This window comes from Ailuropoda melanoleuca, chromosome 14 (assembly GCF_002007445.2).
Source record: "Ailuropoda melanoleuca isolate Jingjing chromosome 14, ASM200744v2, whole genome shotgun sequence".
Taxonomy (NCBI): Eukaryota; Metazoa; Chordata; class Mammalia; order Carnivora; family Ursidae; genus Ailuropoda; species Ailuropoda melanoleuca.
The window spans coordinates 91,241,105-91,268,818 of NC_048231.1; the positions used below are offsets into that span (position 1 = coordinate 91,241,105).

At 36.6% G+C, this 27,714-nt stretch overlaps 1 protein-coding gene across 1 annotated transcript; it reads left to right on the top strand.

The window, feature by feature from the left end:
- Positions 1–671: 671 nt before the first annotated feature.
- LOC100484402 (glutamate decarboxylase 1-like) lies at positions 672–27,714 on the top strand. The gene is given in 14 exon segments (XM_034642210.1): positions 672–705; positions 2,703–2,819; positions 3,489–3,731; positions 6,152–6,242; positions 9,184–9,296; positions 9,895–10,010; positions 11,615–11,629; positions 11,631–11,723; positions 14,125–14,189; positions 14,292–14,370; positions 18,343–18,492; positions 23,763–23,870; positions 25,507–25,596; positions 27,541–27,714. Coding segments are annotated over 14 exon segments (1,488 nt in total).

Below are 27,714 nucleotides of genomic sequence, written 5' to 3' on the forward strand. Positions count from 1 at the left end.
TTAAGGTTTTCAGGCATCTGGGGGTTCAGTCGGTGAAGTGGCTGCCTTCCGCTCAGGTCGTGATCTCGGGGTCCTGGGATCGACTCTCGCATCGGGCTCCCTGCTTGGTAGGGCGCCTGCTTCTCCCTTTCCCTCTGCCTGTCTCCCCTGCTTGTGCACTCTCTTTCTCTCTCTCAAATAAATAAATAAAATCTTAAAACCTAAAATGTTAAGGTTTTCAATCCAAAGGCAAAAAGTAATACCTGTGTTGCAAGTGTGTGAACTGTATCATTAACATGCCTGTGCATTTTTTCATTTCTATCCTAGAATGTTAAGTACCTAACGCTTCACCCTGCTGATAAAAGTTGTAATTGTCAAAAGGGAAGTTGAAGCCCATTCTTTTTTTGACATGAAATCATACTTTTAAAAAGCCATAATGTTTGAACGCAAATACATTGCAATCGTCTTTTGTTTAATTCTCTAAACAGATAAAAGCATTGTCTCCCTGCCCTTTTTACAAATAATGAAATTGCTTCAGATTTCTGTGCCATCAATAAACAGGGCTTCAAGAGAGTCTGTGTTATAAGTTACAGCAGTTACACACCTTTCATGTTCAGGTTCTTTTCCATCACATAAAAGCACGCTCTGGCCCCAGGTAGTCTTTGAAAGCAGATACTATTTTTTCACAGAACATGGATGTCAAGGAGTGTGGATATAGCCTGACAAGTAAGTGGAAATTTTGTGAGAAGTGGGAATTCAGTGGCAATTATTATTAACTGAAAGAGTGGGATTTTGAGTGTTACTTGTCAAAAAGTGCAGACTGTCGAACAAGTCTTATTTTATATGATTATTAATCACATATGTTAATCATATATCACATATTTTGACAAAAACGTATTAGCAGTCTTTGTCTTACTTACATATTTAAAACAGTCATTTTGTTATTAAATATAAATTTAACATAGTTTTAGGTTGTAGGTTCAATGTGTAGTTGAACTATTAATGGAGGATAATTCTTATGCCAGTATATCAACTCTTGGTTTTTATATCATTTCTTTATAAACATTTCTTTATAAACATTATAAACATTCTCTATAAACATAAACATATTCTCTATAAACATAGATTTTTTAAAATTTCACTTTTTCTTGTAATTGTTTCCACTATTTATTTTTTTATAAGATTTTATTTATTTGTCAGAGAGCAAGCAAGAGAGAGCACAAGCGGGGGGAGCAGCAGGCAGAGGGAGAAGCAGGCTCCCCGCCCAGCAATGAGCCCGATGTGGGACTCGATTCCAGGACCCTGGGATCATGATCTGAGCCGAAGGCAGATGCTTACGTGACTGAGCCACCCAGGCGTCCCTCCACTAATTATTTAAAAGGAGTTATGCTTCTAAAACTTTAGTTACTTTAGAATTTATTTATGTTATTATTATTCATTCTGTAGAGCGGTGAAACTTTAAAAAGCAATTTTCCTCTAGAAAAAAATTTTACAAAGAATTAACCTAATATATGTCTGTCTACAGGGTCATTATGTAATATGGAAATTTGTTTTTAAGTACACTGCATGCTTTACAAATCATCTCCTATTTCTGTAATTTCTGTCTTGCAGTTTTTTCATATATCAGGTTTTTATTCTTTATGGAGAAAGCTCTAATAGAACATTTTTATCTGTCATACATAAAGACTTTAAACTGCTTAAACACTGTATCAAAACTAAACCAAATTGATTTTGTTACAGTCTGAAAAAAAATGCAACCTGAAATATATAGGGATTGGTTTATTTTATTTTAAGAAAAATCTATTAAAACTGGAAGCATTTAATACCACTAAGCTTATAAAATCAAAACTACAAAATTTAGCTAGAAATTATTTTCTGATTACTTCATATTTTCTGTCTAACTATAGGCAGACACCTTGATATTATGAATTATAGTTTATACTTCCTTTTCCCCCCCACATTGCCCAGAACATTAAAAGATACTTAAGAATGACTTGTTTGCTGGATTGGTTGTTTGGTTTAATATTTTTATTGAAGAGGACCTCAGGACGTACTAATTTTTAAAGGATAGCTTAATGGTCTTTGGATTCAAACATCTGTCTATAAATCCTAGTTCTACCACATAAGCTATTTTTGTTAATTATAATAGCATCTATATCATAACCCTGTGTTATGAGGATTGAATAGAACAATACATGTGAGATTTTAGAATTATTTAGATTTAGGATAATTACTATTACTTAACTTCTTTAAGTTTGTTTCTTTATCCGCATACGGGGGAAAATGGGATTACGTTGTAGGCTTATTGTGAGGATTAAAATGTGTGCAAGGCACTTAGAGCTCTTAATATATAGTGGACATTATTACGCATTGTTAAATGTTAATGATGGGATCTTATTATGAAGTAGGCATTGTTATTTATAATTAAACATGAAAGGTCTTAATTACTAAATTCTTAATCCTGTACACTAAACTAATATGAAACTAACAACCACAAATTGTATCATTTGTTCTCTATCTGGTTATAAAAGAGCCTTACATAATTTCAGTAGTAGTAATGCTTCGCTCCAGTTTATACCTACCCACCAGAGATCACCTGTGGATGTAAATCAGAATTTCAATGATTATGAATTTCTTGAAAGCATCTATTTACAGATAAAAGCGCTAAATGCATATTATCAGCATGCTTAAATAATCACAAAATATTTCCTTTTTTAACTTAGATAAGGAAGAGATGAGAAAAAGTTCTGGTCATACTTTTCAATCAACTGAGAAAAATGTGACAAAAGAGGCTCAGACTGAGAATGTAACGACTAATTTTTCAAAAGCTTATGCTTCAGGTATGGATGTCAGTGACATGTTATTTGTCTCATTCTTTCATTCTTTTTTGTCATCTACTTACTTACTGAAGCAATTGTAATTTCCTAAAGATCTGATGTTTAACTGTTTTTTGTTTTTTTGTTTTTGTTTTTGAGAGAGAGAGAGGGAGAGAGCGCTCATGCAGGGAGGGACAGAGGGAGAGGGAGAGAGAATCTCATGCAGGCTCCATGCCCAGCCCGGAGCCTGACTCAGGGCTGGATCTCACAACCCTGAGATCATGACCTGAGCTGAAATCAAGAATCAGCCGCTTAACCAACTGAGACAGCCAGGCGACCCTTGATGCTTTAATTTACTTTTAAACGTTCAACTACCAGCTCATTTTTTGACAAGACAATATAATAAGGTCTACCTGGGGCATCTTGAAGGTTCAGTTACTCCAATGGCGTTAATCTAAAATGGCTTTGTGTATGTGTGTGTGTGCGTGTGTGTGTGTGTGTGTGTGTGTGAAAATTGTTATCCAGTGGGACTTTGAATGAAGATTATAAGTAAGATTTGGACACATGCTACTTGTTGTTTGACATGGCCTTTTAATATCTTTAATTTCCAATGATCAAAACTCTATCCCCATGGTGATTTTCTTTGGTACTCTAGTTACTGATCTGGCTGTTTATCTGTTTTTTTTCCTCTAGATTTGTTGCCATCCAAGGATAGTAAAGATTTAACAAAATATTTTTTGCTACAAGTAGTAAATATTCTTCTGGATTACATCAAAAAAACTTTTGATGTTAAGAGTAAAATACTGGACTTTCATCATCCTCATCAACTTCTTGAAGGTTTGGATGGGTTAGACTTAGAACTGTCTGACCACCCTGAATCTTCGGAGCAATTATTTTTTGACTGTACAGATACCTTAAAATATGGTGTTAAAACAGGTGATTTTCAAATTGATGCGCTTGAACTGGAGATGTAATGAGTAGTCTTAAGTTTATGTGTATGTTGAAACTGGTCCAGTTTTACTCATTTTTATTTAAACTATTTGTCTTAGTTTATTTTCAGATTGGTGTTATCATATATGAATTGTTTATTAACAAAGAAAAGTAAAAATAGTTTTGTTTGGGAAGTTATATCCCAATGGCAACTAAATGTACCATTTTAACTTATTTTCACTTACCTATTTCATTTGGTCATATTCGTTATTGATGCTCAATTGATTATCCTTTTACATCAATAAAATATATAGATAATATATGTATATATTTAATAATATATATATCTAATAAAATATAGAGAAAAATATATATGTATAATTATGTATATATACCTCCCATATTTTAGAAATTGTGTTTTCTGATTAATTTTATTGTAACTTTATTCTTAACCACTAAAAGCAATGATACTTTCAGGAGCTAATACTGTTTGAATAGGCTCTATGGACCCTTTTCTCTAAAATCTTAAATGTATACTAAATAATGTATGGAAACAACATAATCTTTGGAAAGAGGCACACTTAAAATAATGTATTTTTGACATCCCAGAAATTTTACGCATCACAAATATTTACTCTTCAAACCAAACTGATCAACCATGCCAACAAACAAAAATGACTTATATTTAAGAATGCTCATTTCTACATCAATTTTAATAATAAAAACCAAAAAAAGTATACTCATTTTGACATTTATATAAACTGGATATCCTTTGAGAGGATACTATGCAATGTTACCATTTAAAGTCCCAGGAAAGTCATGGGGAATTTCTCACAGAATTTTAATCCTTCTAAAAAGACATACCACAAAATAATATACTCTATACGATTTCAATTATATTTAACTATATTTTAAACTCTGTGTGAAAGTGTTCAGATGTACACAACACATATAAAACTACCTATTTATAAAAATACATTCTTAAGTTATCCCTTCCAAATGTATTTATTATGAGTATTTGGATAGCTATGTAGATAATTTCTCTACATATACGCATAAAAATTCCTGTTCTGTATGTATCGTTTTCTATTCTATGCACTCATATAACATATAGTATATTTACAACTAGAAAAATATTATTGAATAAGGCAAAAAGAAAGCCTCATAGGATTCTGAAATAAAAGGCATGTTTTAAGACTAAGGTCATCCATATAAAGTAAATGTGAAGTGGAAATAAATTTTAGTTAGAAATAAAAATAGAGAAAAAATTGCCCTGAAAAACAGCAGGGCAGTTGGGAAGCACTCTGACAGATGTAAATCAAGTTCTTTTTCCTTCCCTTCTTAGGCATCGCAAGTGTAGGTGAGTCTCTAGGGGCCCATTCCCTGCGTTTATTTCCCAGTATCAAGCACGGAGGGAAAAAGCAAAGATGCTGAGCAAGCGAAAAGTAAATAATAGAAAGAAACACTCTGTAACGCAGCCACAACTTCCAGGCATTCCGTTCCTTCCAATTTAATGAACATTTACTGAGCACCTACGCATTAAAAACCATGCAGGTGCTGTGGGAGGGGTGCTGCCGGTGGGAGAGTGACTGGAGGGAAAAGGTTTGCAGAGAGCTGTGAGGCAAGCCATCCTTGAGCTATGTTGTCAAACAAGTGTCAAGCTGCTAAGGAGGCAATTAATTTAAAATGAGTTGGATATAGAATGTTCAGTGTGGCAACTAATGCTTGGTGATTCTTTATTAATATAAAACTTCAAAAAATCATTGTGAACATCAGTCCAAAATATCAGTCCAAAAAACGTGGAAGCGGTTTTGAGAAAAAATGATTTAATTTGGTTTAGGTGGTCCCTTCCTCACTTACTGAGGTGGTTTCATGCATTCCGGCCTGGGTCTTTCTACTTTCCACCCAGGATGGGTTCCTCCCCCCAAGCTTATGAGCTCTTTCTCAGCTCAGTGACTTCTCCCAAGCTGTTCCTCCTACCCATGATACGTCTCCTCCACCCTCTGTCTGGAAGCTAACTTTAGATCTTACCTGAAAGATCACTTCCTCCAAGAAGCCTTCTCTAAAGCTTGTCTCTCCTGCTCCCCTGACCGCCTTAGGCCCCCCAGGAATGGTCTTATAACATCCCGATCTTTTCCTTTGTGGTGCTTTTCACAATTGCAGTTGAACACATTCGTGTTTTGCCTCCACTGGTCAGTAAGATCTGCACAGCAGTGGCTCCGTCCAGCTTGTTAACTACCGTGACCCCCGTGTTGAGCACTGGCCCTGCCTGTGAGAGCTCTCAGTAGTGCTTACTGGATGAAATAGTTAGTTTATGTGTGCGTGATCCCTGAATACCTGTTCACCGAGAAACTGCTAGAAAATTGAACTGTTCTTTAGCCTCGTGTTTTTATTTTGGCTCATTTGTAGTTTTATCTGTTTTCTAGGACACCCTCGGTTTTTTAACCAGCTCTCCAGTGGCCTAGATGTGGTCGGACTCGCCGGGGAATGGTTGACCGCCACCGCCAATACCAACATGTGAGAGTCCTTCTGGGCCAAGGAACGTGAGCCTCAGAGACATGCGAAAGCGAGAGTGAAGGTGTAGATTGTGTGTTTTTGCTGGACATGATGCTTGCCGTATCAAAAGCAAATAGTCCGTACCCCGTGAGAAATGCGGAGAAGCTGCTCCATGTTCCCTGGGTGAGGTTGTTTGAGGTTCATCCAGTCCTCTGGCCAGTCTCCAAAAACTGGCAGGATCTGAATTCCTTGGTGAGGAGTAGAGGTCAGTTGATCAGTCCGGGTTACTAGTGTGCAGACTGTGAGTCCAGTTCTAGGGTTGGAATCACTTAAACACTACCCCAGAGAGCCCACAGCATCCCGTAGCCCAAGACACACACGAGTGTATGGGAAGCTGCCTGAATACAAATTAGAACCTGAATCTGATCAAAGGTGAAGAAAGTAAACTTCTAAAGGAAATCTAAATCCAACTCCAATGTGACTCTTTAAAAATTTGACCTTTGCCACAGCAGAACCGTTGGTCATATACAAATTAGATCTGCTGCCGCCGTGTTTTGAAGTCAAGTTAATTTTAGGGCAATATTTTTCAAGGTTAAAAGGACAGGGAAATGATTGGGTATGAAATTGAAAGGAACGGTCTGTGTCAAATGTTAATATAATTTAACTAGCAATCAAAAGAGAGAGCTGGCAGGAATTTAAACTTTAAAACCAAGAACTAAATGTTTATGAGGAGAGACTGCTTTGCGATGTGGAAAAAGTAAGGTTTACTTTAACTGTTTAATGATCATTGGGGTTTTAATGATGCATGGCTCATGGTAGGAATCAGCATTTTATAGGTATGAAGTGCAAACATCAATGGCTTACACAAGCTACTGCTATTTTTAATTTTCACTGCTTGATTATGAACTTTGAAATATGCACAGAGTAATATGTTACTAAAAACACCTTATCTTTGGAGAGACTATGTTTCTTTGCTATATTAATGATTACATAAGACTTAATTTGTAAATCTTACTCCATTGTTTAGAATCCCATGGTTATTAGACTTAATCATTCTCTGTTGAAGCAAATACAGGAGAAGAGTAGAAAGAACACATGGGCCATGAAGAGAGAAGGGATTTCAGAGAGTCTCCTTTACCTTCAGTTTCTTCCTTTTTAATGAACGGAGATCTCTTACCATACTCTGAGATCACATGCGAGGTGGAAATAAGGAGAACCAAACTCCAGTCCTAATTCTACCCTGTACAGTGCTGGGAAGTTAAATGAGTCTCTGTTGTCTGAAAATAATGATGCCTACTCCATGGCACGGAGATAGCATCGGAGAGGTAACGTGGGTAGATGTGGAAGCTAGCACAGCATGTGCTGGCAGAAATGAGCCGGTTGAAATACCAGTGTATAAGGTTTGCTTCCTTTGTTTCTCTTAGAACTAGAGTCTTAATTCTCAGAGGCAATGAGTTTCATTACNCGTGGGTAGATGTGGAAGCTAGCACAGCATGTGCTGGCAGAAATGAGCCGGTTGAAATACCAGTGTATAAGGCTTGCTTCCTTTGTTTCTCTTAGAACTAGAGTCTTAATTCTCAGAGGCAATGAGTTTCATTACTGGGTCTCCGTGTGGGGCCCCTAGCAAGAGCTTATGCATGACGACTTTATTAGGCCACGCCATCCTGAAGAACAGGGTTGAGGACAGATGAAGGGAGTCAGGACAGGGCAGAGAGCAACATGAGGGAGGTGATAGACCTGCTTACACCACTAGTATGAACAGAAGAGAACGCTCCATCGTCTGGGAGGCAGTGCCCTCCCGTAAACGGCTGCTTCAGAGGGCAGTCTTATCTGCAGGGAACAAGGGGACAGAACTGATTTGCCACCAGCTCTCTAATGGCCAAAGGACTGCACTGGGATGTTAACTCCCCCATGGTTGGGCATTCTTGGGACTCCCAGAAGATTCCATGGCTTGTCATGCCTGGATGCAAAAGGCGACCCCCCCCAGGCTGGAGGTTAGCGCCTGCCTTGTAGGTGGGAGGCGAATCTCTGCTGGGTTGTGAGTGTGTCTGAGTGAAAGTGGTCACAGCAGTGGCTGGGCCTGAATTATCTCCAGAGGCTTTCGAGACAGAGCAATGTGAGAGCATCTCGAGTGGCACGTGAATGGTGTCCGGTACTGCTGTCTCTATGTAACAACGCTTACAGCGGTCTTTAAAAGGGTTTTGAGGACAAATAAAAGAATTTCTTGAAAATAACTGAACCAACTCTTTGATTTCAGAGCGCACAGTAAGTACTTCATTGCGTACCGTATACGGTATGTATAGACAAAACTTACAGACTTCTTTTTCATCTTAGCTGCTTCGTTTTGTGGAAGGGACTCTGATCTCACAGTGTGACTCAGAGGGGAGTCCCATTGCCACGCTTTCTGAATTCTTGTTCAGGAATCCTATGCTGCTTTTGCCTTTCACCGTCTACTTGCTTCGAGCGGTTACTGAAAATACAGGAGTTTTTAGCCTTTTTTCGGTGTGCTCGTCCAAAGTACAATTTTTAGGTAGAAAATCATTATCAATCGATTTTGAGAAAAGGCTTTTTCTACCTGTTTCATGTTCTGCACAATATTGTCTGTAGCTCTAGACCTCTCTCTAACTTGCCATATATAGATATAAATGGCATTTTCTGGCCGTAAGATTATTGTGTATGCGCTGAGGGGTAGGGGTTGCTTTCAAAATTCCTTTTGGTGGGAAAGAAATTCCCAGTTACTGCACAAAACAATGGAGTCCATGATACTTTCTTTGTAGATCTTTGTAGAACTAATATACTCTTAATCTGGAAGGGGGAATATACAGCATGTAAGTTTTAACTATTTCTTCTACAGTTTTTTATAGAATACCAAAAAATGTGTATAACCTTATTTAGCACATGATTTTATTTATCCTTTTCCATTTTATATGATTCACAGTAGAAATCTATATATGTAATATAGGTTTACCTATGAAATAGCTCCAGTATTTACTGTCATGGAAACAATTCTTCTTAAGAAAATGTATGAAATTATTGACTGGCGAGAAACAGAAGCAGATGGAATATTTGTACCTGGTAAGAAAAAGCAAGAAATCATTTCTCTAAATAAAATATATATTAGGAGGCACTCAAAATATATTTCAATGAGTGCTATTATTTTTAAGAGATAATGTTCATGAGCTATTGTGTTATTTGTAATTGTAAACAAAATTTCCATAAATCTCAAAGTTATGAATTGTGGTGTTTGACATTTCTCTCAACACTTTCAAGGAAAGACATTTTAAAAATAATGTTGTTGTGGGACGCCTGGGTGGCTCAGTCGGTTAAGTGTCTGCCTTTGTCTCAGGGTCCTGGGATCGAGTATCGCATCGGGCTCCTTGCTCAGTGGGGAGCCTGCTTCTCCCTCTGCCTCCACACCCCCAATTGTGCTCTCTCTGTCTCTAATAAATAAATAAATAAATAAAATCTTTAAATAAGGAAAGGAAAGGAAACGAAACGAAAGGAAACGAAAGGAAACGAAAGGAAACGAAAGGAAATGAAAGGAAACGAAAGGAAAGGAAAAAGTTGGTGATTTGGAACTGTTTTAGTTTAAGAAAGCTCTCAAATTGTCATGATTTCAATAAACACTTCTGATGTTTGAAATTACGTTAACGTTCCTATTTCTCTTGCATAGGTGGAAGAATATCCAAGCTGTATGGTGTATTAGTAGCCCGTTATAAGCAATATCCAGAGATAAAAAGACAAGGCATGACCGCACTCCCGTGCGTCGTGTTATTTGTTTCTGAACAAGTAAGTATCAAGTCTAGATTTTTCCAACTTTTAAGAGCCTTCTGGGATCAACTGTAAGTAATTGGAAGTCAGAGAATATTAGCTTCACTATAACAATATATAGATTCAGTAATCTCTGTGTCTGGGTCTTCATATTGATATTGGAAAGAGAAAAAACAACTTTCCAGTCAATATAAGCTCTAGAGATTGGCAATACAGATAATTCAGGATTAAAATTTAATTTCAGAATATGAGAAACTATCAAAAAAAGTGATTATAAATATAAAGCATTGTGCTATCTTTACCAAAAACAATCAAGCTATAAAAATTATAAAGACTTAATGATTCTCTTTATCATTGAAGGTATAGAAGAATGTGATTGATGTTTTATTTTCCCAGTGAGGATCAAAGGAATCAGTTAAAGAGAAAGGCTTATTTTTATAGACTAGGTCCTCAGCCAAATGTGTCTGATATTGACAGTGTATCCACTGATGTCTTTTTGTTTTAGTGTTCCAATCTTGTGCACAGCATCAACCCTACTTTTTAAAAAAATCAATTCATCCCTTTAATAAATCTGGTCATCAGCAACATTAGTGATATTAAAATGTAATAGTCATCACAGTTCAAGAATTCCACATAAAAAGTGCCTGGAAACACAGGGTTTTCTTTGAAATGTTTCCTTGTTTGTGATATGCTTCTCTGACCAAACTCAAAATGGTATTATATACAGGCATTTTATCAAGTTGGAGACCACTGCTGCATAATTAATGTCATTTACTGTAAAACTTAAGATGCTGCTTTACAAATGTCATTTTCATCATCTGCCATATAATTTTTGCATAGAATGAGTAAATATGCTGAATTTCCATAATGTAGATTAAAAATTCATTTCCTATTTAATTGGTGCATTCTCCATTGAAATGAGGAAGAGTTAAGGTTTTAAATTTCTGCGTTTTTTTTTCTTTCATGTATCTAGTGCTTTCCTGGCAACTAAAAATAGCCAGGTCCAAGTTTAGATCTTGAGCCGCGAATACCTCCACCGTACTGATGTTATTCACACCAGGCAGAATGATACAAGGAAGTAGTTATGTAGGAGGCAAGAAATCAAAGTTGGTGTCAACGTCAAAATTAAGAATTGCAGGCATCAGAAAAATCAATGCATTTCTCCAAGCCTCACGCCTTAAAAAATATATATATATATATCTGTATATATATATATATATATATATCTGTATATATATATGTGTGTATATATGCATATCTGTGTGTGTGTGTGTGTGTGTGTGTCTGTAATGCAGGAGTTACAACTGTCTGAGAATGTTAGGAATTTATCACTGGAGAATATTATTACTAGATTTATAAGTGACACGACTTTCTGCGCGTATGGAGAACTAGAATATTCGAACTCCCACTGCATGTGAAGAGTTGTGTGATGCTTGAAAGAGGCGTCACAACCTCCTTCATATGAACAGATGTCATGATGAAGGTCTGGAAATATGCCTTGAGACCCGTACGGGTGTGTATGCCCATTCTGAGCTTTGTGTTTGTGCCCCCAAATGCACTAGTGTAAATGATCATGGAATGCAGAGAAATGAATGCCTTTCCGATTTTCATTTTTGCCCAAGGGTCATTATTCAGTAAAAAAAAGCTGCAGCAATACTTGGTATTGGAACTGACAATGTAATTGAAGTAAAATGTGATGAAAGGTATGTTTCTAACATATCCTCAAAAATCGTTATTATCATTATGCTTTGTAGATTAAAATCCTATGTCTTATTCCAATTTTTAGCAAGAATACTCTCCCAGTTTCAATAGATTTTAACTGCCATTAGTATGAGAGAAGCGCCAAAGTTATCCTATCCTATTCTTAAAATGTCTTTACTAAATATGGTCTTACATGAGTGGGACTGTCACATATATTCCCTATTTTAAATATATTGAATTCTTTGCAGTATAACTACACATGAAAATAGAATAATATTTGTAGAAAAATTCAACTGCTTTAGCAATCTACAAGGGGAAAATATATTTCCATTTTCCTTGAATACCACGCTTCTGAAATAAATGATATGACAAATATTACATATATTCTGAGGATCATTTTTACGCACATCAATTCTGTGTGTATTCTGTAACTTGCTTTAATAGTTTTTTTGGTTTTATAATAGGTTTTAGTAATCTTATCCCATGAATTCAGGCAGCCTTTATTCTTTTTTAATTACTTCTGAGTTTTCCATTTTATAAATGTCACAGAATTTCATAAATTTTATTTTAAAAGACACTTAAGGGTTTCTCCCTAGATGTTAGTGTTTAAGAACAATGATTAAATGAATATAATGGTATAAAAATATTTGAGAGTCTGTGTTTGAAAATCTCTCATGAATTCCTAGAAACAATAATTTATTCAAAGAATGTCTAGATTTACAATTTCATAAATATTTTTTACTTTTTATTTTCAAACATTTTTAAGTTAATTGTTGCTTTTATCTACAGTGCTAACCCTGAATATTATCAGTATTTTTATCATTGAAAATTCTCACCTGCCAATTCTATATTACCATGATTTGTCTGTTCATGTTCTTTGCCCATTTTTTATTGGTTGTTTATTATTTGTTATTGGCTGGTAAGGGAATCTTTATGTATTTAGAAATTCTGAAATATAAAGTCAATGAATATAAAATATCTTGCAAATGTGTTTTATAAGTTTATTTTTCAGTAATTTATCACAAGTTGTTTGATTTTCTTTATATATTCTGGGTACATTTCCTGAGAATCACCCCCACCCAAGATACTTTACATCTTTTTTATTATTATGAATGGGATATTCTATTATTTATTCACAACAGTTAGTTTTTTAAAATAGGAACATGATTTACTCTTGTAAGCATCCAGTTGCTCAACATTCTTATTTTTAAAAGCTTTTTAACACATAATTTTGGGTATTCCTGGTACACAGCCATACGTACTCCCATTAGGCTTTTTTCCTCTTTTCTTTTTTCTTCCCTTTCTTTCCTTTCCTCCTTCCTTCCTTCCTTCCTTCCTTCCTTCCTTCCTTCCTTCCTTCTTTCTCTCTTCCTTTAAAGATTTTATTTATTTATTTATTTATTTATTTATTTATTTATTATTTATGTGATAGAGAGACACCCAGCGAGAGAGGGAACACAAGCAGGGGGAGTGGGAGAGGAAGAAGCAGGCTCCCAGCAGAGGAGCCCAATGTGGGACTCGATCCCGGAACGCCAGGATCACAACCTAAGCCAAAGGCAGACGCTTAATGACTACGCTACCCAGGCACCCCTGGAAACTAATTTTTATAATGAATAAAATAGACTTAATATCTTAGCCTGGAAAGAGCTACAGATGTATCGAGTGCTTTAAAAAAACCTCTCTTCAACCAACAATTTAGAAAATCAGTTTGAAGAAATAGTTAAACCTGATTTTAGTTATTTATTTTTATTTATTTGAGAGAGAGAGCACTCTTGTGTGAGCAAGGGCAGGGACAGAGGGAGAGGAAGAGAATCTCAAGCTGACTCCACCCTGAACATGGAGCCCGATGTGGGACTCAATCTCAGGACCCTGAGATCATGACCTGAGCCAAAATCAAGAGTTGGGTGCTTAACCGACTGAGCCACCCAGATGCCCTTTAAACATGATTTTAAATCAAAAGAAGATTTAACTTATTACTCTATTAACATTTTAAAATTAGTACCTATAAAGGAAATCACAGTTTTTGATGCTTTTAATTTAATACAATGACTTTGGGCAAAACTTTCTTCAGCTTTGGTAAGAGTTAGACAAATTTAAAGTTATACAATATGGTAGAGATGTTAATTTTTCTGTGGTATTGCCAAATTTGATGCCAACTTTTTTATCTGTCTCTGGAAATTATACAGAAGGTGTTTGAATTAATTAGAAACCTAAAAACTTTACTGTGTCATGAATAGGCAATGAGAATTCGTAGGAGGAAATTTTAAAATGCATTGTTCTTACAAGTAGTATAATGATAGCCAAGTTTATAATTATCTAACATCGCAATTAAAGCTTCATCAACTTTTGAAATAAATTTAACATGGGAAAAAGTCGCCAATGCTATGTAAAAAGAAAGCATTAACAGAAGCACACACATCTGTGCCCGTAGGCAGCCTGGGGAGGTTGATTGCTGCTGTCCAGAAACCACGCCCATAAACTCAGTGGCATTGAGTGGTGAGACGTGCGCGGTTACTGGTGAGAGCAAAACAATCTATTTCGGCTTCTCTTCTCTTGCATTAGACCCTGAACACTAACTGGAGCTGTTTTACCACTCAGGGCGAACTCTGTGACCTGGAATCCACATAAACTCATGGGTGTCCCCCTTCAGTGCTCTGCCATCCTGATCCGGGAAAAAGTAAATGATTTCTATTTTTAAGTAGTGCTATGATGGATGTCTTGGTAAAGACTAGCTTCGTTGTGAATGTTTAAAACCAAAATATTGATGGCCTCATTGAATTAGCACAGTACAGCACAATTTGCCCTCCTAAACTGATTTTTCCCCCTTGATCTTTAAGTAGCAGCACTAGGTCATTGAGGTGTCACAGAACCAAATGACTGTAAGCACAGGTGGTAACGACGTGTGTGGATAAGATCTGGGATGATGCAATGGGCAGTGAGAGGTCTATAGAAAACCTCATCATTCATGTCCCACTTCTTAAAGAACACCACGAAAAAACAAAATGTCTCTCAGGGATCAGATTTGGCCCACTGGCCCATTTGTTATATTCAGAGTGGAGGGCCAAAAATGTTGCTCATTTCAACATAGATAACTATGAGTGACTGCAATATATTTTAAGCATAGAAAGCACAAATGTATGGTTTATATGAAATTATTATCTGCTTCTACGTTTGTGTATTTTGTCTTCATCAATAGTAAATGCAGCACTACACAAGGAAATAAGCCCATGATCTCCTCCAAGGAGGGATACAGTGATGAAGTTCAACCTAGGAATTCTTATCTCCATGTCGTTACCATAAATGCAAATGCGTTTTATGTAGTATCATTTATAGCTTTGTTTTTTCTCTTACTCATCAGCAATCCAAAGAGTTTGGATGTAAAAATAAAGTGTCTGTGTTCTTATTACAAACTGCCTTAACTGGAACTCCTCACTCTTTTTTTAAAAATTTATTTTTAAATAGTATTTAAATTCCAGCGTGGCTAACATACAGTGAAATACTAGTTTCAGGTGTACAGTACAGTGATGCCACACTTCCCTACAGCAGCCGGCGCTCATCACAAGTGCCCTCCTCAATCCACATCACCTATTTCACCCATCCCCTCAACCCACCGCCCCTCTGGTAACCGTCAGTTTGTTCTCTACAGTTAAGAGCGCGTTTCTTGGTTTGTCTCCCTCTCTCAGCCATAAAAAAGAATGAAATCTTGTCATTTGCAACAACGTGGGTGGAGCTAGATGGTATCTTGCTTAAGCAAAATAAGTCAGTGAAAGATAAATACCATATGATCTCACTCATATGTGGAATTTAAGAAACTCACTCTTGAGTACTCAGTGCCCACTTTGCCTCTTCTGAAAGAGTCTTTATCCTCTCTTAGCCTAGGCCATTCTCAGCAACGCAGGCTGGAACTTCTAGCTCTGCTTCAGACTGTTGAGTTGGCCACATGGCAGCCATATTCCTTCAATATCCCGTCAATAAAAGGGCAGCGGCCTTGTATTTGAAGCCTGCAGGTTAATAGGCTACTCCCTCCTGTCCACCCCAGTGTGTCCAATACCTGGATATTATAGTTTGACTAAATTTGTTTTCTCCAAGAAGTTTCTGAGTTTGCTCCCTCTTCCTGTTGCTAACAAGTCTGTCCTCAACGTTCAGATTTCTGATTTCTTTATGTTTAGTACTCAAAAACGAATGTTTTGCAGTCTTCCCTGATTTCTTTACCCATACTGAGTATGCTGAAATAGTACATTTTTTTCTGTTATTGCATATCATGTGTTCCTCAAAGAAGTTAAGCTTCTGTTTTCCTGTTTTATACTTATTTTTTTGTCTATTCCTAAAGACAGATGGTCAATGGAGGGAGAACAGAATCCGCAAACTACTAAAGCTTTCACTATTTTTAAGGTCATCTCTGGAAAATAAGCCTGCTGTGGTATAGCCTTAAATTAAGAGGAACATTTGATTCTTATCTATGAAACCATCTGAAAGCCTAAGTTTGCACATTAGACCATTTTGACTCATGCCTTAATGAGCAGTTAAAGCCAAGTATATTCAATATTTAATGAATATATTTTCTGATGCTGAAAAGGCACATATAGGCACTATAAGTATATATATTTTGCTATAACTGTACATAAAATACAATTAAGCTAATTTTAAATATCTTTTTTTTAATCGTTTAAGGGAAAGGAAATGCCGTGTGTTTTTGAAATGAAGTGCTAATCATGTCAGTCTCTTTCATCCAGAATGGCTTTTTCATAATGAAAAATTGAAACCCATTCAGTGACTTCTCATTACTTTTAGGATGGGGATTTAAATCCCTGACATGGCCTACAGGGCCTGGGAGGTACAGCCCATACCCTTGTCGGCTCTCCCATTCATCTTGTGCTTCCTTTTGCTTTCTGCCCTGGATATCCCTTGACCTGCCTTTGCTTCCAAGAAGGAGTCATGCAGCTCATCCCCTATGACCTTGGCAGGAGTCTGACTCCACTTTGTCTCCCACACCCTCCCCTAGCATCTCTCTAGTTTAGCTCCTACTGAAGTCGAAAATGACTTTTACCCAGAAGCCTTCCTAGACCTTCAGACTAAGTGAAATCCTTGATCCTTAGAGCAGAATATTCCAACACTGTGAAACTCCTTCATAGCATTTATCCTGGGTACAATTTCACATTCACATATGCCATATTTTGTTTAGTGTCCAGCCCTACCCAACCTCCAGCCGTCCAGGTTGTAAGTCAGGGGGGCAGAGCTTTTCCATCCTTGCTCGCCACAAATCCACGGCCCTGGCACAGCAGGTGACAGATTGGGGCAAATAAGACTAATGGGAGCTTAATCATCACATGAGAAGAGTAGATAAAGCCTATACTGACTCTATCGTTTTAAAGTATTTCAGATAGTCTCCAGCTCTTGTCCAACATAACATTAAAAGGGAGTTTGAAGTAAACTAAAAAGAAAATACTTACATGTATAAAGAGGACCCCTAACATATAGATAGATATATAAGGTGCTCTTTTCAAGGTCTCATTTCTATTCCTTTTCCCCTAAATTCTTCTGTTCTTACCACCACATTGTGCTCCTTTGCCTAGCTCCACAAATCTATCCTAAAAAAAAAGCAGTGTGAGATTTTTCCTTTGAAGTTGGGTTTCCACAAACTCCAAGACAAACCGCCCTTCTGTCAGATCCCAGATTGATCACTGTTTGGTTACGTGACCTTGAAAACTGCTTAATATATTAATCTGTTTCCTCAGTCTACAGAAATGATACAACAGTAATACCTCCGCTGTGAGTCTTCTGTGACGCTCAAATGATGCCATTTGTGAAGCGGCCAGTTGATAATAAACACATAATAAATATATGGTTATTTGCTTCTTGTACAAAAGTTACACTTGGTGCGTATGTCAATGGTACTCGTCAGCGCACGTGGATTTAGCCTTGGTTGTGCTCTCTCTGCACACACCCTTTGAGAAAAGCCTCTCTTTAACTGGGTGATGGGAAGCATTTCTTTTCTCTAGTGATTACTTCTTAACCATCCAAAGCAAACGTTTCTCCATTCTTTCGACACCTTTTATGGGAGAAGCACAAAATTAAATGAACGGATTACTTATTCTCTACCTACTGTGACTCTCAGAGCCCTTTGCTGTCTGGCACCCAAACGGCTGATTCATGGGATGGTTCAGTTCAAGTGAGCGAGGGCCTCAGTTCTCAGTAACTTCAATACGTAGTAGCAAGTGATTTCAAAAGAGCAGCAAAACTTCAAGGACTTTGAGAAAAGTTAAAGAAAAATAGAGAAATCGTGTGAAGCCAATTACACCATCTGTTGTTCCAGATAAACTCAAAGAACAACTGGATATACTAAAATCCTAGAGAAATAACATATTTTTTATATAAGATCAACAAAATTCTCTTTAAAAGTTCATGTACTGAGTAACATACAGAATTGCTGAATCACTAGATTGTAGACCCAAAACTAATATACTGCTGTATGTTAACTATACGGGAATTAAAATACAAAACTTCATAAAATTTTAAAAAATAAAATAAATGAAGGTAACCAAAAAAAAGTGCATGTAAAGTAGAAATGCTGAGTTAATTGAAATAAATAATGGTGGTTTCTTATTGAAATGTATATAACCTGCATATAGATATATTATTCCTTCTTTAGGGTCTTCTGGAAGCATGTAACCAGATGCAAGCTGGATATCTTTTCCAGCCAGATAAACCCTACAATGTGAACTTTGACACTGGGGATAAAACTATTCAATGTGGCCGACATGTTGATATCTTTAAGCTCTGGTTAATGTGGAAAGCAAAGGTAGGAATTTGTCATCCCTTTTATTAGGTCCTCTTCATTTGGGTAAAGAGTAAAGACTATTCCATTTTTTTAGAGTTCTATTTGGGTGTCTTTTCCAAAGTTTTAGTCTCATTATTTTCCTAAATGTCTCTCAAGAAAACCACAATATTTCTAATTACCGATGACAAGCTTGGCTTCTCAGGTCTAAATTCCAGCTGAGGTAGAAAAAAATTGGCATGTTCCACTGCTACTATATACTCTACCAAACTGTAGAAATAAAAATCTGTTAAGAATATAAACTTGTCTGCAACTTTTTAAAAAACTTTTTTCCCTCCTACTCACTGGAATTGTTAATAGGCAAGTAGACTGGACTTGAAGTCAGTGTAGATTCTCAGATGTGTACCCTTATTTATCACATGGGCGTGCAATCTACCTTGGACTCAAGGTCAGCAGATGGTCTCCCCAAAGATATGACAACAGCAGGACATGTTCTGTACCCTGCGCCTGCCCCTTATTCGTAAGTTTTAACTTAAATAATTGGTGAGCTTTGAGAAACTGTCTCTATCACTCCATTCCCAGTCCTCTATAGAAAGATGGACATTGGGTTCTGTGCAGATGAAAGCGTTGACATGTACTGACACCATCTGTAATGTATTACCGACCCCTCTATATAATTTGAAGCCTGTTTCGTTGTTGTTGTTAGAAATCTATTACCACAAAACCAGAGACATCACTTTTCATAGAGTCACCCAGCAACAACCTGATATACAGTCAACACTCTGATACAAGAATATCACTTACTCAGGAAGACAATCAGCCATCAGTTCATCTTGGAGTTTCACTGATAATTTTCGCTGTTCGAAGATAGGCATTCCCTAAGTTCTTTTCCTGAAGATTTTTAAATATCCAGGAAATTTGGTTAAACTTGCTTTAAAAAATATTCCAAGTTCAAATTTTTGCAAACACAAAGCTCAAAATTTTGTGTAGATCTCTCAGACACTGATAATCCAGATATCCCTCAGTCTCATTCTGTATAGATTTTATTTAGGTAAATACTCTCATGGACCTCCCGGATTCTGTAAGACGTTGCTAGTTCTGCCAAAGCTTAGCTGTCAGCCACGGCATATGCCTTGACTTACCTTAAATACACCTAGATACTACAGGTATCCTTGAACCCACATGTGCTCAATATGTATAGAAACATTGATAAAAGAAATTATATATATAGGGGATTGTGAAAAGGATCATATAGTTCATCCATTCTTTTATACAATAAAGGACTGGCATTTAACCTTTTTTAATGCAATCCACAATAAGAAATACATTTTATGTTGTGGCCCAATAATAGATACACACACACATAATTAAAACAAAAGTTTCAGGAAAACACCTTCTAATATGAAATTCTCTAATATTTTCTATTCTACTCTTTCTCCTTGAAAGAAAAGCTGGTATGACCCGCTTAACTGGTTCTATTACCCGCTAATGGCCTATGACCTGAAGTTCGAAAGGTACAGATAAACACAATATGTTTGGCCTCGATTAAGCCAGACCATCAAAGAATTGTGTACTTGGGCCACCTTGTTTGGCCTTTTATAAAACAGATGTGACCAATGAATATTTAGCATCTATTTTTACGTACTTCATCCTTCCTGTAAACATAAGGTTTCTGAATCAGAGGAAGATCAACTATTTATTTAGAGAATATCTCAGTGTCAGTTTCCCATACCCTGGTTCCCCCTCAAGGCAACATGGCGACTCCATGTCACATCACCCTATGTGTGCAAAGGAGATTTCTTCCACAGGAGAGGGACCCTGCAGTTGGGCAACCTTGTACATGAGCTGGCACATCCACTCTGCGAGAGAGGGAGGGAAGGAGAGAGAGCTCATGTTTACTCCTGAATGCTAAAGAATCATCTTTCGGTGGAGAAAAGGAAGTCTCTATCCTATTCCAACCCAGAAAGAAATCATTTCACTCCTGGGGAGATAAGAAAGATGTTATTACCCTTTCAATGGGCATAGATAATTACATAAAAACTCAGTATACACTGGAATGGAAATGCTTTTCCCATTAAAAAAACATGTCTCACACTGGAAATCAAGTTCAGGAAATATCCGTGGCAGGTTTGAAAGGGAGGAGTTGACCTGCAAGTTTGAAAAATTCTATTTTGTCTTCCTTTGCCCTAATTACACAATGAATACTTCACTGATGGTAGAAAGATGAGCCATTGTTAATGAAATTCATATTTCTTATAAATAAAATCAATTACATGAAATACTGTGATAGGTTATAAAAATAAGGAGAAAATCATATAATAATAGAAGATGCTGCAAACATTGACTATATATGCAAAAGCAAATATAACCCCAAATCTTCCTTTTACATGAATTTTTCTACATGGGTTGGACTGGTTTTGGATTCATAAGATGAATCTGTTTTGGCAATGAGAATGCTATAGGGAGTTTAATTGTCCAAAACCCCATCTGCTTCTCTTAAATTCATAATTACATTTGCCCCTGGGCTGTTTCCCAAAGTTTTCTCCCAGCCAGTGACTGAGCATGTCAGGGATTCTAAGGCATTCCCCTTCCCAAGAGGCATAAGGCTCTTCTGACAGCTGACTTGGTGTGAGGCCTCCCCAGTGGCCTTTCTGAATTTTCCTCAGACTTCATGGTAGCCTAGGGAGTTCCACCCCACTGAGCCCTCCCTTTCCCCTTCACTTAGGGTCCGACTTCTTCACAGTCTGATACTTCTCGCAATCTAACCAGCTCTTACTGCTGTCTTCCACCCAGCTACTTCCACTACTAAAATCCTGTCACCTTTAATCTCATTGTGATGTCTGCTTTTTGGAGAACATGGGCTAACAGGGGCCAATAAAGCTTAAACTAGAAGTGCCATTGTCTTTAATATTCAACCTTTGTAGATTTTTTTCACAGAGCTTAAAGATGCATTTGCAATATGGACACATAGCTTGATATTTTTAAATGTCAGTTCAGTATGCATGAATGCCACCTAAAGTTCTATGTGGAAAATTCCTGGAGAGTAGTAAAATCTATGGTAGTCACTTCAATGATCCTTGGCCTCATTTCTTCAGAATCAAAAGTAGGAACATTCTTCATCAATAAATTTCTATTAACTTTTCTGCAAGCTTTTCTCCTTCCCTTTTAAACTATTTATAGCTTCCCCTGAACCAGATTGCCCTCAAAGAAAAATTTCTGGCATAATATCAAGTGATAACGTGGTTATCCAAGAAATCAGTCCACTGATATTGAATCATTCCTATCCTAAAGCATTTCAAATACTAACAATGCCTTTTCCAAATGAATGTTTGTTCAAAATTGTGAGAGTTGTTGGTTCTAACCACATATTCATGTAATTAAATTTTTTACATATATTATATATATGTATATATAAATATATATATTATAAATATTACACAAAATATACATGTATACTTCCTGTGGAGAAAGACATTGAAGGCATTGAAAAGGATAACGAGTGAAAGAAACAAATTCTGTTGAGAACACATTCTAGTTTGAGCATAAAGTGTGGTCTCCTAGGGCTCTTAGCATCCACACTTGCTCAGTTGTGTTCACCTGTACTTGCGTTGAGAGTCACGGAGCTCCCACATATCACAGGGCCAGTGGAATTCTGTGCTCATTGAGCATTGCAAATGCTGTGTGGGGATAGGGTGGCAAGACATGGATGTTGCCTGTATCTTCTTGGCTCACATGCATGATCCATTGTCTCATTAAGGACACTTTACTTACTTTACTTACAAACAGGAGTCCAAGGCAAAATTTTAAAGAATTTCAGGACAACAATGGCAGAGAATTAAGCATGAAACCCTTCTGAGTATAGAGCCTGTGTGACCACGCAGGTCGTATGCCCAGGAAGCCAGCCCTAATTACAGAGGATGTTGAGAATTCACTAGTACCACTTCATATGGTTGTGAACCCTAGAGTAACTGTGAGTGCGTACCCGCAACTTGGGTTATAGGTGTATGGACAGACACAAAGAGATCAGTTAGGAAGCAATTTCAGTAATGGGGGAGAGAGTGACTGGGCCAGCAGAGGGGGAGTGGATTGGTTAAGGTATATTAGGTTCTAATTACATTTTTGAAAGTGAACCTAATGAAATTTACCAAAATATTAGATGTGAACTAGGAGAAAAAGCAGAAGATCAAGGATATGAGAGCCTTAACGTTTTGGGCTTTAGCAACCAGAGGATCAGATTGATACATTATTGACAATGGAAAGACTGTGGGAGAAATAAGTTTCTGTAGAAAGATCAGGAGTTGAGTCTTTTTTTTTTTTTTTTAAAGATTTTTTTATTTTTTNTTTTATTTTATTTATTTTTTTTTTTTTTAAAGATTTTTTATTTATTTATTAGACAGAGATAGAGACAGCCAGTGAGAGAGGGAACACAAGCAGGGGGAGTGGGAGAAAGAAGCAGGCTCATAGCAGAGGAGCCTGACGTGGGGCTCGATCCCTTAACGCCGGGATCACGCCCTGAGCCGAAGGCAGACGCTTAACCGCTCTGCCACCCAGGCGCCCCAGGAGTTGAGTCTTGGACATGTCATTTTGAGATGTTCGTTAGTCATCTCAGTGGAGAGTTGAATAAGCAGTTGAATATATAAGTCTGAGATTCAGAGAGAAGGTCTAAGATGAAAACATTAGTGGGAGAGTCACTCCCTGTATAGCGTTTAATACCACAAGATGAGCAGAAATCACCAAAAGGGAAAGAAGGTGGGTGGAGACACAGACTAGACAATGCTTCTGTGCCTCGGTTGCCCACCTTATAGGCTTCTTCTAAAAGTACATTAAACCAAGTGTATAAAGTACTGGACTATATGCCTGTGATATAGCAGAAGCTCAACAGTTGTTAATTTTTAAATACATTCTGCCGGCAAGTATGCCAAGGGCTTTATTTGTAGTATTTCCCACTCCTCATAACATCACATGTCATTTTTAAAAATTTGCTTGACATACAAGACAGATGAAAATACAAGTCAGAATACTTAGCTAACATGTGTAGATTTAGGCACTGAAGTATGGAAGGCTAAGTAATTGGCCTTAAGTTCACAGACAGTAGGGATCAAAGTGGGATGAGGATCTGGAAATAAAATGAAGTGATAATGGAGAATACCTACTAGTAGTAAGATAATGATCACATTATTTATTTAAATAAGTACATTTAAATAATTTTAATCAATTTCAGGAACTTTTTCAATGTAATTTAAAGGAACTTACTTTTGAATCGAATTTTGTTATTTTTTATTTTTTTATTATAGGGAACCCGTGGCTTTGAGGCACAGATCAACAGATATATGGAACTTGCAAAATGCTTCTATAAGATTTTGAAGAAAAAAGACAACTTTAAGCTTGTGTTTGATGCAGAGGTAAGGATGTCTTTTTTTTTTTTTTCCAATGGATTTATACTTTGTTTGCTGAGTATTCTTACCTGAATCTTACCCGAGGTAATTTAAAAAGTAAACTTAACAATTATCACAAATATTTTATCTTATCTAAATGCAAATCATTTAGATTTTAAAACCAGTTTCATTTAAATTTTATGTCTCATAAGTCAAGGGTCCAAGAGACTTTTATTTGATGATTATATTCAATATTTTCATTTTTAAGGCAAAACTATTTGGTTATAATTGCTTTTTTTATTTCTCTGGCACAGAATAGGAGTAATTTAATTGTTTCTAGCTTTTTTCTTATATGTTATAATATGTAGCTGGGTTTCTGGACAGTAGATCATAGGAGAAAGTGGACTTCAAATTATGATAATCTTTGGTAGATCATTATTAAGCCACTAAGCAGATATTAATGAAAAAATTGAGATTTTTGCCAGCATTATGTCCATTTTCCTCTCCAAGCCCCACTCAACCATCCAATGGCATGAAATCATGCTATTAAGAACAGCTGTTAGGAAAAAAATGTGCTTTGTCTGTCTTCGAAATTGTCTTCCTCTGACTACATTATTGTCTTAATTTTTGTGACTCTCTTGGAATCTTAAGTAGAAACTAGAAGTAAAGAAGTCTGTTTTTTTAATTTATTTTTTATTATTTATTTATTTATATTTATATATATTATATATTTATTTATTATTATTATTTTTTTTTTTTAGAGAGAGAGAGAGGAGGGGAAGGGGCAGGGGCAGAGGAAGAGAGAGAATCTTAAGCAGGCTCCACACCTGGTGTGGAGCCCCACATTGGGCTGGATCTCACAACCCAGAGATCAAGACCTCAGATGAAATCAAAGAGTCAGACGCTTAACCAACTGAGTCACCCAGGCCCCCAAAAGTCTCTTTGTTTTTAATTATACATCCTCTGTTCGTTTATTTTCCCCTCCAAAATGAACTTAAATTTAAGGGAAGGTCTCTTACATTTTTTATCTATGTGAAAGACATCCAGTCACTGAAACCAGAAAACTTGAATTCATCTTGAAAGGCTAGCAGAGGTTAATTATCTGTTAAAAATCTGTTGAAGATTCTGGAAATGTAACCCTCCCATCTGTACCCACAGCCACTGCTTTAGCGAAGTCCTCTTCATTCTCTCTGACTTACTATCATAGCCTAATATTCTAATATCTAATATTCTTCTCTCTTCACTTGTTCTCTCCTCTAATCCATTGTCCATATTTCAACCCAAATGACCTTTCTCAAATATGAGACTGGAACTAGCATTATTGCTTTAAATATTTTGAGGAATGGTCATGGAATGAGTGGCTGAAGATCCTTGAGGGAACTGATAGATCACAGCACATCAAGAATGACCTGCACAGATAGGGAAATCATCAAGAATTGTGGTAGGAGAGGTTTTCAAGAAAGACAGCAAGAGCCTGTGCCAGACTGGGCACTCTGTGAGGACAGCGATGATTTCTGTTGTCTCTAATGTTTGACATATATTCGGTCCTTAAAAAACCATTTTAAAATTAATTAACAATGAAATTCATTAAAATACCTCTGAAATACCTAACGAATTAGGTAAGGTTTTAAGGATACTTGTAAAATTTTTATGTTTGATTTAGCCTGAGTTCACCAATGTCTGCTTCTGGTATTTTCCACCAAGACTTAAACGTATCCCAAAAGGTTTTGAAAGAGATCAAGAACTCCAAAAGGTAAATGTGTGTGTGTGTGTGTGTTATTTTTAATTTTAATATTGCCTTTTAAATAATGTGTCTGGTTAGTTTGATTGGCTTATACATGGTGGTCATGTGGTCCCAAGCCATTAATTTAATACTTCTGTAGAGATGAGCTCAGTCTCAACGTGTCAGTCATTTTTCAAATTAATCCAGTCATAATTTATATAATTAGAAAATATTTACTGAGTGCTTAATATGCAATATGCTGAGTTTCCTACTCTTTGCCTAATCCGTTCATCAACTAATGCATAGCAGGTGTTCCAATAAGAGTTAGAGGTATAAAATGAATTAGACAGAATCCCAGTCCTAAATTGGCTAAGAAAGCTTAGTAGGAGAGAAGACAAGAATATAAATAATCACAATTCCTAACAGCAATAGAAGAGGTAGTTGGAGAAGTGTTACAAAATTTGAAATACTTATCAAAAGATCGTCTGAGCAAGAATGTGAGATTTTATTAGAGGACAATGAACAATAATACTGAAAAAAAATCCAAATGAATATCATAGCAAGGGGGATATTTCATCCTTACCTTAAGGATCTATGTTAAAATAAAAAGCATCACCACTGTTATACGTAATTTATCACATAGACCTATTGTAAGTTTTTAACCAATCTTAAGCACGCATCACAAATACACATTTTACTTTGAATTATGCCAACTTCCTAACCACTTACGCTGGGTAATGTGAGGTACCCTAGCATACGCTGAACACAGACTCTGATATCAGTGTTGAAGAGCTTCAACTTTTTCTATCATCAAAATTTCACTGGGCTTGTAAGTCCCAAGCAAAAATAAAGATTGTTTTGTTTTGCTTCTTGCTTCTTCTACTACCACTTGTTTAAATACTTTATGGTTTAGGGCAAGTTTTAAGTGAAACTTTTCATAGTTTATTCTAAATCTGTAAGTGTGGTCTGCCACGAGGGCAGTTACTACCAATTGAGAGCAGTGAGGCACATACTGACACAGACTTGCAAGCTGGCCCCTGAGGGATATACAGCTCATTTACCAGAGAGCTGTCCCTCTTAGGGACATGTTCCTGGATGGGAGGCAAGGGGAAGACCATGAAACAATTCCTTAAAATATTGCAGGCAGTAATAACATCTATTATTTTATGATCTTCTTGATTAACTAAAATATTAAATAGGGAAGGACACTACATGAAATGTCCAACTACAAAGGAGATAAATACATATGCATCGGCTTCTTTATATAAGACTTATGGGGAAGTTAAGTCATGGATAGCATCTGCAGCATTTTAAAAGTGAACTGTGCAGAAGCAGAAGCTTCGAGAAGAGGAGCGGGTTGAAGAGTTCTAGAATGCCCTCCTCCGGCTTTCCCAAGAGTCAGCGCCACTTTGTCCTATAATAATAACCCAAGAATGTACTAATGTGATCCAGTCTCACCTGTGTGCTGTCGTTGGAAGAGCCATACAGGACCATTACACAGACGGAATTTGGTTCTGTGAAATTTACAAAGAAACTGTGTTTTGCTGCAAAACAGTGACCTTGTAGAAAAACTCAAGATGGAGTACAATAATTCAAATAATGAAAGTTATAATACCAAAATATGCTATTTTTCCATTTCCTCTTTCCTCTCATCTCTTTCTCAGATACTTCTGTTTGAATTGCCATATAAATATAAGCAAAATGTCATACAACCTTCCTTAATGCATTCTAGCACATTTATATTATTTTATGCATTTGGTCATTGTGAATCATGAAATAATGAGAGTATGAATATAGAACATGCTGGGTGTATTTCTTTTTTCCTGTACGAAACCTCTTCTTAAAAATTATCCCTGATAGTTTTAAATTGCCTGCTATTTACTCCGAACTAATGATAGTTATGTAGCCATCTCGAATGTGGGAGAGCGTATACTTGTAAAATTACCTTTTAATAATATTTACATTTACACGCAGATTGCTCCGAAGATTAAAGCACAGATGGTGGAGGAAGGCACAGCCATGATAAGCTACCAGCCATGTGGGGACAAAGTAAATTTTTTTCGAATGGTTTTTTCTAACCCTGCCACAAGACAAGCAGATGTTGACTATCTTATTGATGAAATTGAAAGGCTTGGAAAGGATTTATGA